Source organism: Mandrillus leucophaeus, unplaced genomic scaffold (assembly GCF_000951045.1).
Source record: "Mandrillus leucophaeus isolate KB7577 unplaced genomic scaffold, Mleu.le_1.0 Scaffold476, whole genome shotgun sequence".
NCBI lineage: Eukaryota > Metazoa > Chordata > Mammalia > Primates > Cercopithecidae > Mandrillus > Mandrillus leucophaeus.
In genome coordinates, this window is record NW_012105098.1 from 1,945,429 (window position 1) to 1,957,899 (window position 12,471).

At 35.1% G+C, this 12,471-nt stretch overlaps 1 protein-coding gene across 1 annotated transcript in view; it reads left to right on the forward strand.

The window, feature by feature from the left end:
• The window catches only part of LOC105550318 (threonine aspartase 1), a gene marked incomplete at its 3' end in the record, with an annotated part of 135,820 nt that overhangs the window by 65,370 nt on the left and 57,979 nt on the right, over positions 1–12,471 (forward strand). The window contains exons 5-6 of the mRNA XM_011995211.1: positions 695–815; positions 7,321–7,405. Of these exons, the coding sequence (XP_011850601.1) occupies positions 695–815; positions 7,321–7,405 (206 nt within the window). The remainder of the gene's footprint in view (positions 1–694; positions 816–7,320; positions 7,406–12,471) is intronic.

Genomic DNA, 12,471 nt, shown 5'->3' on the forward strand with positions numbered 1-12,471 from the left:
CTTGATCTCCCAGGCTTAAGGATCCTCCAACCTCAACCTCCCAAGCAGCTGGGACCACAGATGCATACCACCACACCTGGCTAAGTTTTAAGTGTTTTTGTATAGATGATGTCTCACTGTGTTGCCCAGGCTGGTCTTGAACAGCTAGGCTCAAGTGATCCTCCCACCTCGGCCTCCCAAAGTGTTGGGATTACAGGCGTGAGCCACTGCTCCTGGCCTGGCCTTTTCATTGATCCTCTTTGTCAAGTTAAGAAGTTCCCTTATCTAGTTTTCTGTTTTTCTCATGAAAGGGTGTTGGATTTTGTCAGATGCCTTTTTTCCGTGTTTTTTGTTTTTGATATAATCATGTTTTTTTTTTCCTGTATTTTATTAATACAGGGTATTACACTGATTTTCAGATATTAAACCAATCTTTCTTTCCTCTTGTTTGTGGTATACAATCCCTTTTATATTTTGCTGGATTTGTTTTGCTGGTATTTCTTTGATAATTTTTTTGGGTCAATATTTATAAAGTATATTGATCTGTACTTTCCTGCTGACATCTTTGTCGTGTTTTCACATCAGGGTGGTATTGGCATCATACGATGGGTTGGGAATTATTCTCTCACCTTCTAGTTTGTAGAAAATTTCATGAAGAATTGGCATTAATACTTTTTTTAAGACTAATATTTTAATTTTTGTTTTTGTCTTTTAGGATTCTCCTTTTACAAATGCAGGAATGGGATCTAATCTAAATCTGTTAGGTGAAATTGAGTGTGATGCCAGCATAATGGATGGAAAATCCTTAAATTTTGGAGCAGTTGGAGCACTGAGTGGTATGTGGGCATTATGACCTACTATCTTTGGAAAATCATGCACGTGACCATTTCATGCCTTCTAAAGATGATTATGGTCTTTTTCACCATTACTGCTTGGAATAGTGTTTAAAACAAATATGCTTCTTTTTTTATTGAATTTAAAACATACAGTCTTAGTTATACGTAGTTTTTGGTTTGAATTTGATCATTCTCCTGTATCCCTTGAAGAGATTAAAGACATTTAAGACTTGATTTAGAATATTAATTTTACAATTTGAAATACACACTATAGTTTTTGTTGTAAAAAATTTCAGGTAATATAAATCAAGTTTACCTTTGATCCTCCAAATCTTTTCTTTCTCATTTCCTTTCTCCCTGGGGTTTAACCAGTAAAAATCCAGTGCTTTCATCTATATTTTTATGTAATAGAAACACAGTTTTATTCTGTGCCTGTATTTGTTTTCTTAAAAAATAAATGTGTTAATTATTATAAACTTTTTAGATTTAAATATAATCTTTGGAGATTTTTTCCACATCAGTACATAAAAGATATGTCTCATGTTTTATACTTCATTTTTTAAAGGAAAATATACATGAAATATGTATTTTATGTGTACAGTTTCATGAATTTTTAGATGTAGACATCATATAAGCCGCCACCTAGATCAAGACATTCAACGTTTCCGTGTCAAAATGTAGAACATTTTCATAATCCCAGAAGGGCCCTTTATGCTTCTCCTCGGTCCATACTTCTTGTGCTCTCTTCCCCCATGCTAACTTTGGGTACCATAGATTAATTTGCCTGTTCCTAAAACTTACATGAGTGGAATCAGACACTTCTGTGTCTGTTTTCTTTTGCTTAATGTTATGCCTGTGAGATGGATCCATGTTTTGTGTCAGTAGTATTTTATTTTTTACCACTTAGTAGTATTTCATTGAGTGAATATACCATAACTTCTGTATTTAGTCTCCTCTTAATGGGCATATGAAATTTCTAGTTTTTTACTTTTTTGAGTAAAGCTTCAGTGAATATTATTTTACATGTCTTTTGGAAGACATATGTACTTCTGTTTGTTTTTTTTTTTTTTGAGATGGAGTCTCATTCTGTCACCCAGCCTGGAGTGCAGTGGTACGATCTTGGCTCACTGCAACCTCTGCCTCCCAGGTTCAGTTGATTCTTCTGCCTCAGCCTCCCAAGTAGCTGGGACTACAAGCACCCATCACAATGCCTGGCTAATTTTTGTATTTTTAGTAGAAACAGGGTTTCACCATGTTGGCCAGGCTGGTCTTGAAGTTATGACCTCAAGTGGTCTGCCGGCCTCGGCCTCCCAGAGTGCTGGGATTATAGGCGTGAGCCACAGTGCCCGGCCACGTATGTACTTCTTTAGGTACATATGCATATATGTTTTGCTTTAATAGATACTGCTGGTTTTCAAAAGTAACTGTTGCAATTTATACTCCCACTAGCAGTGTAGGAGTTTTTCAGTTACTCTGCATCCTTGCCAATTTTTGGTATTGTTATTGTTTTTAAAATTCAGCCATTTTGATATGTGTGTAGTGGTATTATTTAGTGTCCCTAGTGACTTATGTGTGTAGTGGTGTCCAATTCGAGTGTCCCTAATGACTTATAAGAGCCTTTTCATATGCTTATTAACCATTTAGATATCCTTGTTGAGAAGTGCATGTTCGCACCTTTTGCAGATTTTTATTTGATTATATCTTCTATTGATTTGTTGGAGTATTTTAAATATTTTACATACAAATCCTTTGTAAGATACATGTATTATGGATATCTTCTCCCAGTCTATGGTTTGCCTTTGCAGTCTCTTAATGGTGTTTTTTGATGAATAGAAGTTTCTGATTTTAATGAAGTTTAAGTTAGCAACCTTTTCTTTTATGATTAACTCTTTGTATTTTAACAAGTTTTTGCCTGTTCAAAGTTATGAAGATAGTCTTCATTCTTTTCTTTCTATAATTTTATTGTTTTTATCCTTCACATTTAGCTTTCTTATCAAGCTCAAATTAATTTTTGTATATGTAACATAGGGGTCAACATTTGTTTATTTTTTCCTCATATGGATATCCAAATGGTCCATTGCCCTCTATTGAAAGGAAGTCTTTTCCTCATAGAATTGTGTTGGGAAATTAGGTGGCCGTGTGATAATTTTTTACTGTACACTGTTATGGCTGCTTTCAAAAATGAGTTGGGACCCGGGAGGCGGCGGAGCTTGCAGTGAGTGGAGATTGCACCACTGCACTCCAGCCTGGGTGACAGAGCGAGACTCCGTCTCAAAAAAAAAAAAAAGAGTTGGGGATTTTTTTCCCTATTCTTTGAAAAGGTTTGTATATGATTGGAATAATTTCTTTTTAATTGTTTGAAAGAATTCATAAATTATTTCAAATTAGTGGGGTTTTCTTTGTGGGAAGTTTTAAAAGTAGGATTCAATATTTTTAGCATTTATATGATTGTATTTTCTTTTTCATGTGCATTTTTCTAGGAATTTGTCTGTTTCATATGAGTTGTCAAATTTGTTTGCCTAAAGACATTTTAGTTAACTTTCTTTATTGATTTCTAGTTTAATTCCACTGTGGCCAGAGAATGTACTATGTATGATACCAATCCCTTGAAGATTTTAGAGACTTGCTATATGGCTCAGATTATGGTGTGTTTTGGTAAATTTCCATGTGAACTTCAAAACAATATGTATTCTGGAGTTGTTGAGTACAGTGCTCTATATGTGTCACTTAGGTCAATTTGGTTATTTATTTGTTCTGATGTTTTATATCATTTCTTTTTTGTGATAGTTAAGAAAGGGTGGTTCAATTAGTTTTACTTTTACTTTTTTTACTATGAAGTTTTATTGGTATTTAATAAAATTTCATGTGTTTGAAGGCCATTAGGATTTCTCTGGGTACTACCTGTTCATACCTGTTGTGTGGCTTACCTGTTAACTCTGTTTATAATATCCTTAATCATATTGCAATTAAAAATTTTTCTTTGTCCAACTTACTGCTTTCTCTTTTGTGGCTTTTGTATTTTGTATTTCTTAAAGTCTCTTATAATTTATAAGCGTAATTTACTTGTATTTTCTTCTAACACATGTATAGTTTATTTTTCCTTTACCTCTTGAATGCGTTTTTTTTTTCCTGAAATAACTGAGAATTGTTCCTACATAGTTAATTGAGTAAGTACAGTTTATTAAATGACTGTAATACCCTAGGCATTGTTCTACAGTGGTTTACATATTTTATTTATTTATTTATTTATTTATTTATTTATTTATTTTTGAGACGGAATCTTGCCCTGTTGGCCAAGGTTGGAGTGCAGTGGTGCGATCTTAGCTCACTGCAACCTCCGCCTCCTGGGTTCAAGTGATTCTCCTGCCTCAGCCTTCTGAGTAACTGGGATAACAGGCGTGTGCCACTATGCCTGGCTAATTTTTGTATTTTTGGTAGAGACGGGTTTGACCATGCCGGCTAAGCTGGTCTTGACATCCTGACCTCGGGTGGTCCGCCTGCCTCAGCCTCCCAAAGTGCTGGGATTACAGGCGTGAACCACCGTGTCTGGCCCAGTGGTTTACATATTTTAAATCATTTAGTTCTCACAATACCCTTATGAGGCCTATGCTTTTATCCTATGTAATACCATTATGAGGTCTATGCTTTTAAATCATTTAATTCTCACAATGCTCTTATGAGGTCTGTGCTTTGCAGATGAGGAAACTGAGACACAAGAGAGATTTAGTAGTTTTTCCAAGGACATTGTATTATTCTGGGTAAAACTAGAAGACAGAAACCATACCATAGTTTAAATAGAAGTTTAATATAAAGAGTTATTAAGCAGTGATTGGAGAGTAACTCTGTAAACATGGGAAGAGAACTCAAAAATGTATCCTAGGGCAGAGGGAGAATACCCAAAGAGAACACATTTGGAAGTAGGTTTAGAACTCATTGAAGAAGGTGTGGCTATCATCCACTGTATGGCAGAGAAGTTGCTGAATTACCCAGGCCAGAGCTAGTCTATAGTTAATGTGTGAGTAGGATCAATCCTGTGAGGCAGAGGCAAGCTTAGGCTGGTAGGTGGGCACACAGAGGTCAAGATGCTGTGAGAATTAAACCTCCCTGGGCAGGATAAAGATTGGCCTTTGGCTCACTGCACAGGCACCCTGTGGAACACTTGCTATGTGTGCCTATGGGGCTGAGCACTGGGTGTGGGGATCAACGTCCTGAACTGGAGTATGGTCTCATTCTTTCTGGAGCTCTCAGCTATGCTGCTGTGGCACCAATCAGGAGCCGGAGAAAACGTGGTGTCCAAATGCTGGAGAAAGCTGCTCCCTGTGGGCACTTAGCACAGGAGAGTACCACATTGGCCAAAGTGAAGCCTGGTGAGCAAGATACCCTTTCTTCCTACAGTATTTCTTTAGTGTCCTCTACTGACAAAACTTACCCATTGTGCTAGCTGGCAAAGGAAACATACTTAGAGGGCCCATATCCATTTTCACACATCAGGCAACAAAGGGTGAATTTGTAGCTGAGAAGCGATAAACTGATTAACTGAAACAGTTACAAAGTAGTCTGACTCCTAGGCTTTTACCTTTGTGTTCTTTCTCCCTCTTATATGTAGTTAACCCTTTTCCTACTGATTTGAAATATTAAATACCTAAATTCACAAGTGTCTGTTTCTGAACTTTAGCTTTATTCTATTCCATTGACATATTTGTTTATTTTGTACTCAAACCACTCTTTTTTAATTAGAATAGCTTCAAATAAAAAAAAGATATCTTGCAGGGTAAATACCTCTTCATTTTTCTTTTTCAAAGTTTTATTTTCCTGATTAAGAGTCAGCTTCTCATGTATCGTGGAAATCCTTTTGTGGTTTGATGGAGAATTGGATTTATAAGTTATAAATTGGATTTATAAGTTATAACTTATACATATATAAGTTATATAAACTTATAAGTTATATAAACTTATAAATGTATGTTATATAATGTCCTTTTTTCTAATGCCACAGGATATCTAATAATATAACTAGAAAACAGTTTATTTAGCCATTGATGGGTATTTCGGGAGCTTATATATATACATATATACATAAACTTATAAATGTATACATATATGTTATATAAACTTATAAGTTATATAAACTTATAAATGTATGTTATAACTTATAAATCCAATTTATAACATAAATTGTTAATTTATAAATAATATATATAAAGTTACAAATTGGATTTATAAGTTGGATTAAAGATTTGGATTTATAAGTTAACTTGGAAAAGTTTAATGTCTTTACAATATTGAATCATCACATCCAGAATTATATTGTTTTCAGAAGCAGGAGACCTGATTTGGGCTTTTCTTTATCTTGTTTTGTATTTCATACTTTTTTTGTGGAAGATTTGGTATTGAACTACATTTCTACAGTTGGTTTTGCTTAGAATCAATCTGTTGGCCTTAATTTAAATTTTTATAGTCTCTTTATATATCCCACTGATGATTTGTTTGTATTAATAATGTCCTGAAAGGCAGGCATAGATTAATGATGAAGGGTATGGTCTTCGATATTAGCTGCCTCTGTGTTAAAATTCAGCGCTGTGATCATGGGCAGGCAACTTAACTCTCTTTATAAATGTTTTCTCATTAATCAGATAGGATTAATAAGTGTTGGTTATATGACAGAATTGAAGGATCAGCGAACTCATCCGATACATTTAAGAGTTTGGCACTAGGCCTGCAGCATATTAGGAAATAGTTACTTTCATTGCCTTCCATCATCATCATCATTGTTGTCATCACTGTCATTGTCTTTGTCATTGTCATCTTGACAGTGTTTATGACACTCAAACTGTCCTGTCAGTTCTCCTGGATAAGCACCGTCACCTCACTTGTACATACCGGTTGGCCTCTTGGAAAGAATCTGAACCACATTTTAGGTTACAATCTTTTATACAGTTGGCCTTCTCTCCCACCCTTACCCAATTTGAAAGACATTTCCCCGTTCTATCTTTCTTGTAGGTGACATTTAAAAGTTTTGGCTTATTTTTCCCCCATTAATTTTTATCTCCAAGGTCAACTTGAAGCTGTTTATAATGATGTTTATTCTTTAAAGGGAGTTTATGGTTTTGTGGTCACTAAATGCCTGGAGCATGTATATAGTTTTGATAGTAAGATAGTATCACATTTTCAGTTCATTTTAAACACTCTATTCTGAAATCTATTAAAAAAGATTTAATTTAATTTAAATATATAGTATTTCAGTTCAGCCTTTGCTTCTGTAGCACATGACAAAACATGAGAATATGTATTTTATATTTGTTCTTTTCTTGCTTCTAGGTTTTCATTTATTTTTTGATTTAACTCTTATTGCTCATGGTTATTAAGGGTTTTCATTAGTGTTACTTGATATATCAAAAAAGAATTTCCAAGATATATTCAAGTTGTTTTATTGAAACAACTGCAAAACTAAGTGGGAAACTGAAAGACATTTCTGACATCTTTTTTGCCAATTTTTTTTTTATAGGAATCAAGAACCCAGTCTCAGTTGCCAACAGACTCTTATGTGAAGGGCAGAAGGGCAAGCTCTCGGCTGGCAGAATTCCTCCCTGGTAACCACTTTGTTCTTCCCAACTTTCCCTGTCTTTAGTGCATTTTTATCCACAGAAGGCTGATGCTGTTGGTTACATACCAGGTATCATGCCTTTGAAGAAGAAGATAAACTTTGTTCTGTGATCATGGAACATTTTGTACAGCTGATAAAGTTCTGGATGGAAAAGAATATTATGGATTAAAGCAGAAAGGGGATCAGTGTTCAACTGGGCTCATTTTATTTTGAAACTTAAAAAAAAAGTGACACATTGTAGTCTAGAGTCTAAAGTAATTTTTAAATTTGAGAAGTTCTTAGCATAAAAGTACGTGGAATATAGTAAATAGCCCTTATGAACCTGTGATCCAGCTCCAGTAATTACCAGTGTTTTGTTCTTATCTGTCTCATGCATCTCAGGTTTTTTCCTATAGGGTTTTTTGTTTTTGTTTTTGTTTATTTTTATTTTATTTTATTTTTTTTTTTGAGATAAGGTATCACTCTGTCACCCAGGCTGGAGTGCAGTGGTACAGTCATGGCTCACTGCAGCCTTGACCTCCTCTGCTCAAGAGATCTTCCTGCCTCAACCTCCTGAATAGCTGGGACTACATGCTTGTACCACCATTCCTGGATATTTTATTTTTTTTTTACAGATGGGGTCTTGCTATGCTGCCCAGGCTCATCTCAAACTCCTTGATTCAAGCAATCCTCCTGCCTTGGCCTCCCAGAGAGCTGGGATTATAGGCATGAGCCACTGTGTCTGGCCCCTATAGTATTTTAAAGCAAATCCCCGACACCATAGTTTACCCTTAAATAGTTTTGTAAGTAATTCTGTGTTTGCAAAACATAGCCACCGTACTGTTAGCTTGCCTAACAATATTAAAACTTATGCTTTAATACCATGTTATACTTAGTCTATGCTCAGCATACCTGGTTATGCAGGTTACATTAATGTTCTGTGTTCAAAGTTGTGGTGACAGTGCTGTAGGAATCACTTTGTTTGATTCTACTGTGTTTTGAAGTCACAGAAAATATATAGTTAAAAAAATCTTAAATCCTTTACCCAGCTAGATTTAAAATTTTAATTACATATATCCCAGTTTAATTATGGCACTAGAGAGTCAATTATGAAAAAATTCTCAAATATTAATTTTTAATATGTGTTTTTGATCAAGCAGTGGTAAGGGGTAGCAAATCTGATTTATTGAGATCCTTTCTAATATCTGTTGGATTGATTTCAGTAAGTTTTCTGGTAACTCTGAAAGTGAGAAAAGTGATTTAAAAAAATCTTCCCTCATGATTTATTTAAAAAATGCTTCTCTCATGATTTATGTTAAACCCATGCTATTTTGTTTAACTGGTATGAGATTATCAATCCAAAATTTACTAAGTATTTGTTTAGTAGGTACATGTGGAGTCCTTCTATCCATACGTTTTTAAGGGAGTAGTAAGTGCAAAGAGATTGTCTCTGGATTTATATTCTCTGTAATGTGCATTTAAACATGACTGTGTTCTTTCATCCAATATTTTCTATTGTGTGTAGAACCTAATTAACATGAACTAAACAATTTAGAAGACATGTACCCAGTAGGGAGGAGAAGATGTAGTTGTTTGGTTGGCAAGAAAAATAGCATAAACAGTGTAAAAAGCATTTGGAAGTTCACCTACAAGTCTACTATAATCCCGTTGCCCCCACTCCTCATGGCGTTTACCAAGCAAATTCTCAAATTTATATGGAGGAGCAAATGTAAAAGAATAGTAAAGACAGTTGTAAAACAGATGAAAGAGTTGGATGTACTTAATGGATAGCATGATACTTTTATATAATACTATAGGAATTAAAACAGGTTGATATAGGTATAGATAAAAAGATCAGTAAGAACTGCAAGTCTAGAAGCTGACTCAGTGCATGAGGGAATTTGGTCTGTGACAACAGTGTCATCTCAAATCATTGTGGGGAAAAATAATGGTGTATTAAATAAATTGTGTTGGGACAGTTGACCACCTAGTGCAAGAACATTAAATTCCAATGTCATATCACTAAGAAAATGCCCAAACCCAAAAGTAAACAAGTGTAGTATAAAAATATTAGGAAAAAATATGGGAGAGTATTCTTATGACTATGAGGCAGCAAAAAATTTATTAAGATAAAAAATAAAGCTAAGTATTGAAACATATGACAAGTGAAGATGTATAACGGTTATACAACTGAAGATACTACGATCAGAATTAAAAGACAGTATGTCCTTTGGAACTGAGAAAAATTATTTGCAGGATATGTAGCAAACAAAAGATTATCCAGAGTGTTTATGAACTAGAAAATATCAATAAGAAAAAGGCAGCTCACATTTTAAAAATCAGTAAAGGATACAAATAGGCAATTTATGGGAAAGAAAATATTAATGGGATATAAACATATGAAAAGGTGCCCAATAATATTAATCAAGGAATTGTTAGTAATAAAATAGATGATATTTTCACCTTTTTCAAGTAGCAAAATTAACAAAGACCAACAATATGCAGAATTATTCAGGGCATAGAAAAATCGGTTCTTTTGCTGTTGATGGGAACATAAACAGCCGGTTGAGAGACATTTGGATATTATTTATTAAGTACAAATTAAAAATGCACATTGTATGCCCAGCATTTCTATCCTGAGATAAAATGCCTTCACAAGATGGCTCATACAGCACAAGAAGGCTATAGCATTGTTGTTTGTAGAATATAAAAATGTAAGCTCCCGAAATACCCGTCAATGGCTAAATAAACTGTTTTCTAGTTATATTATTAGATATCCTGTGGCATTAGAAAAAAGGACAGAAACATTTGCGTATAGTAACATGGCTTACTGTTAGAATTAATTTACTTGGGCTGCTTTAACAAAATACCTTAGATTCAGTGGCTTAAACAGTAGAAATGTATTTCTCACAGTTCTGGAGTTAAGAAAGAAGTCCAAGAACTAGGTTCCAGCCTGTTTGGTTTCTGGTAAGCGTTCCTTTTCTGGCTTGCTTTAGAACACTGTGTCCTTACACTAGAGATAGGGGTATAGGGAATGGGTTGTTGAGAGAGAGAAAACTTTCCTTCTTATAAAGACACTAATAGCATCACGAGGGCCCTACCCTCATGACTTTATCCAACTCCGATGATCTCCCAAAGGCCCCATCTCCAAATATTACCATATTGAGGGCTAGGGCTTCAACAAATGAATTTTTGGGTGGACACGATTCAGTTCAGAAATAGATCTCACATTGTAGAGTAAAAAAATCAAGTTGCTGATGATATGTTCATTTTGACTTCTGTTTTCTTAAAAAAATTACAAAACAATATGATTCATACCTGTTTTCTGCCACCTAGGATAGGAAATAAAACACCACCAAAAGATTTGGAGCTGCCTAGACTAAACTCTGCCAATTTACATTTCTTCCTACAATGTCTTATGATCATTCAACCAAACACTTAACAGGAGTAATATAATATTTTAAAAATCTTTCCAAAGTTAAAAGGGAAGAGATTTAACATGTACTCCTTGTTCCTTCCACTGTCTCACATGCTCACCCTGACCCCCATCTCTTCCCTACCTCTAGGTAACAATAACCCTGATTTTAAGCTTTTCTCATTGCCATATATTCTTTCATATTATTACAGCGTATCTAATACTCTAATTTTCTGTGGCTACATAAATACGTGCAGATGTACAAAAAAGACTTGTAAAGTAGGTTATGAAGCCCACTGTGATCACCTCAGGGAAAGAGGGAAGAGGGAGTAAGATGAGGCAATTGTCCAAGGGGACATATGCAATATTTTAATATTTTACAATGAGAAAACATACAGGTGAAAGTGATGGCTACCTCTTTATTAAAATGATATAATAATGGTACACCTGTCTGGAAGTAGCTGGTTTTCTCACAAACATAGTTTTCAACTTTATGTTTTGAGTATTTTGATATTTTAGGTATTTAATATTTTCATATGAATTTTAGAATTAGTTTTTCCATTTCTATAAATAGCCTGCCAGAATTTTGTTTGCGATTCTAATATATGCATTTATTAAGATTTTTAAACTCTCTCAACTGTTTTATAGTTTCCAGTGTATAGATGTTGCACAGCATTTATTATATTTATACCTGGTACTTCATTTTTTTGATGCTGTGGCAAATGGTGTACTTAAGCATGTTAATTTCCAAATGTTCATTGTCAGTATGTAGAAATATGATTGATTTTAACATATTGACATTCTATCATGGGAATTTGGTAAATCCATTTGTTTTAGTCCCAGTTTTTATAGATTCCATAAGATTTTCTTTCTTTTTTTCTTTCCTTTTTTTTTTTTTTTTTGAGGTGGAATCTTGCTCTCTGTGGACCAGGCTGGAGTGCAACACATCTCAGCTCACTGCAATCTGTGCCTCCCAGGTTCAAGCAATTCTCCCGCCTCAGCCTCCCGAGTATCTGGAATTACAGGCATGCACCACGATGCCCTGCTAATTTTTGTATTTTTAGTAGAGGAGGGGTTTCGCCACGTTGGCCAGTCTGGTCTTGAACCCCCACCTCAGGTGATCCGCCCGCCTTAGCCTCCCACAGTGCTGGGATTACAGACATGAGCCACCGTGCCCAGCCAAGATTTTTTACATAAATATTATGTCTCCTGGGAATGAGTATAGTTTTATTTCTATTTCTAATCTGGATTCTTTTGACTAATTTTTTTTTGTGCTTTATTGCATTGGCTGGAACTTCCAATGCAGTGTACAGTAGAGAAGTGTGAGAATGGACATCCTTCCCTTGTTTGTGATCTTAGGGAGGAAGCATTTGGTCTTTCACCATTAAGTCTGATGATTGCTGCAGGTATTTAATCACAGATGCTCTTGATCATGTTGAGAAAGTTCCCTTCTTTTCCTAGTGTATTAGACCATTTTGATGCTGCTATGAACAAATACCCAGGATTGGGTAACTTAATAAAAAAAAAAGAGATTTAGGCTGGGCGCGGTGGCTCACGCCTGTCATCCCAGCACTTTGGGAGGCCGAGGCGGGCAGATCACGAGGTCAGGAGATCGAGACCATCCTGGCTAACACGGTGAAACCCCATCTCTACTAAAA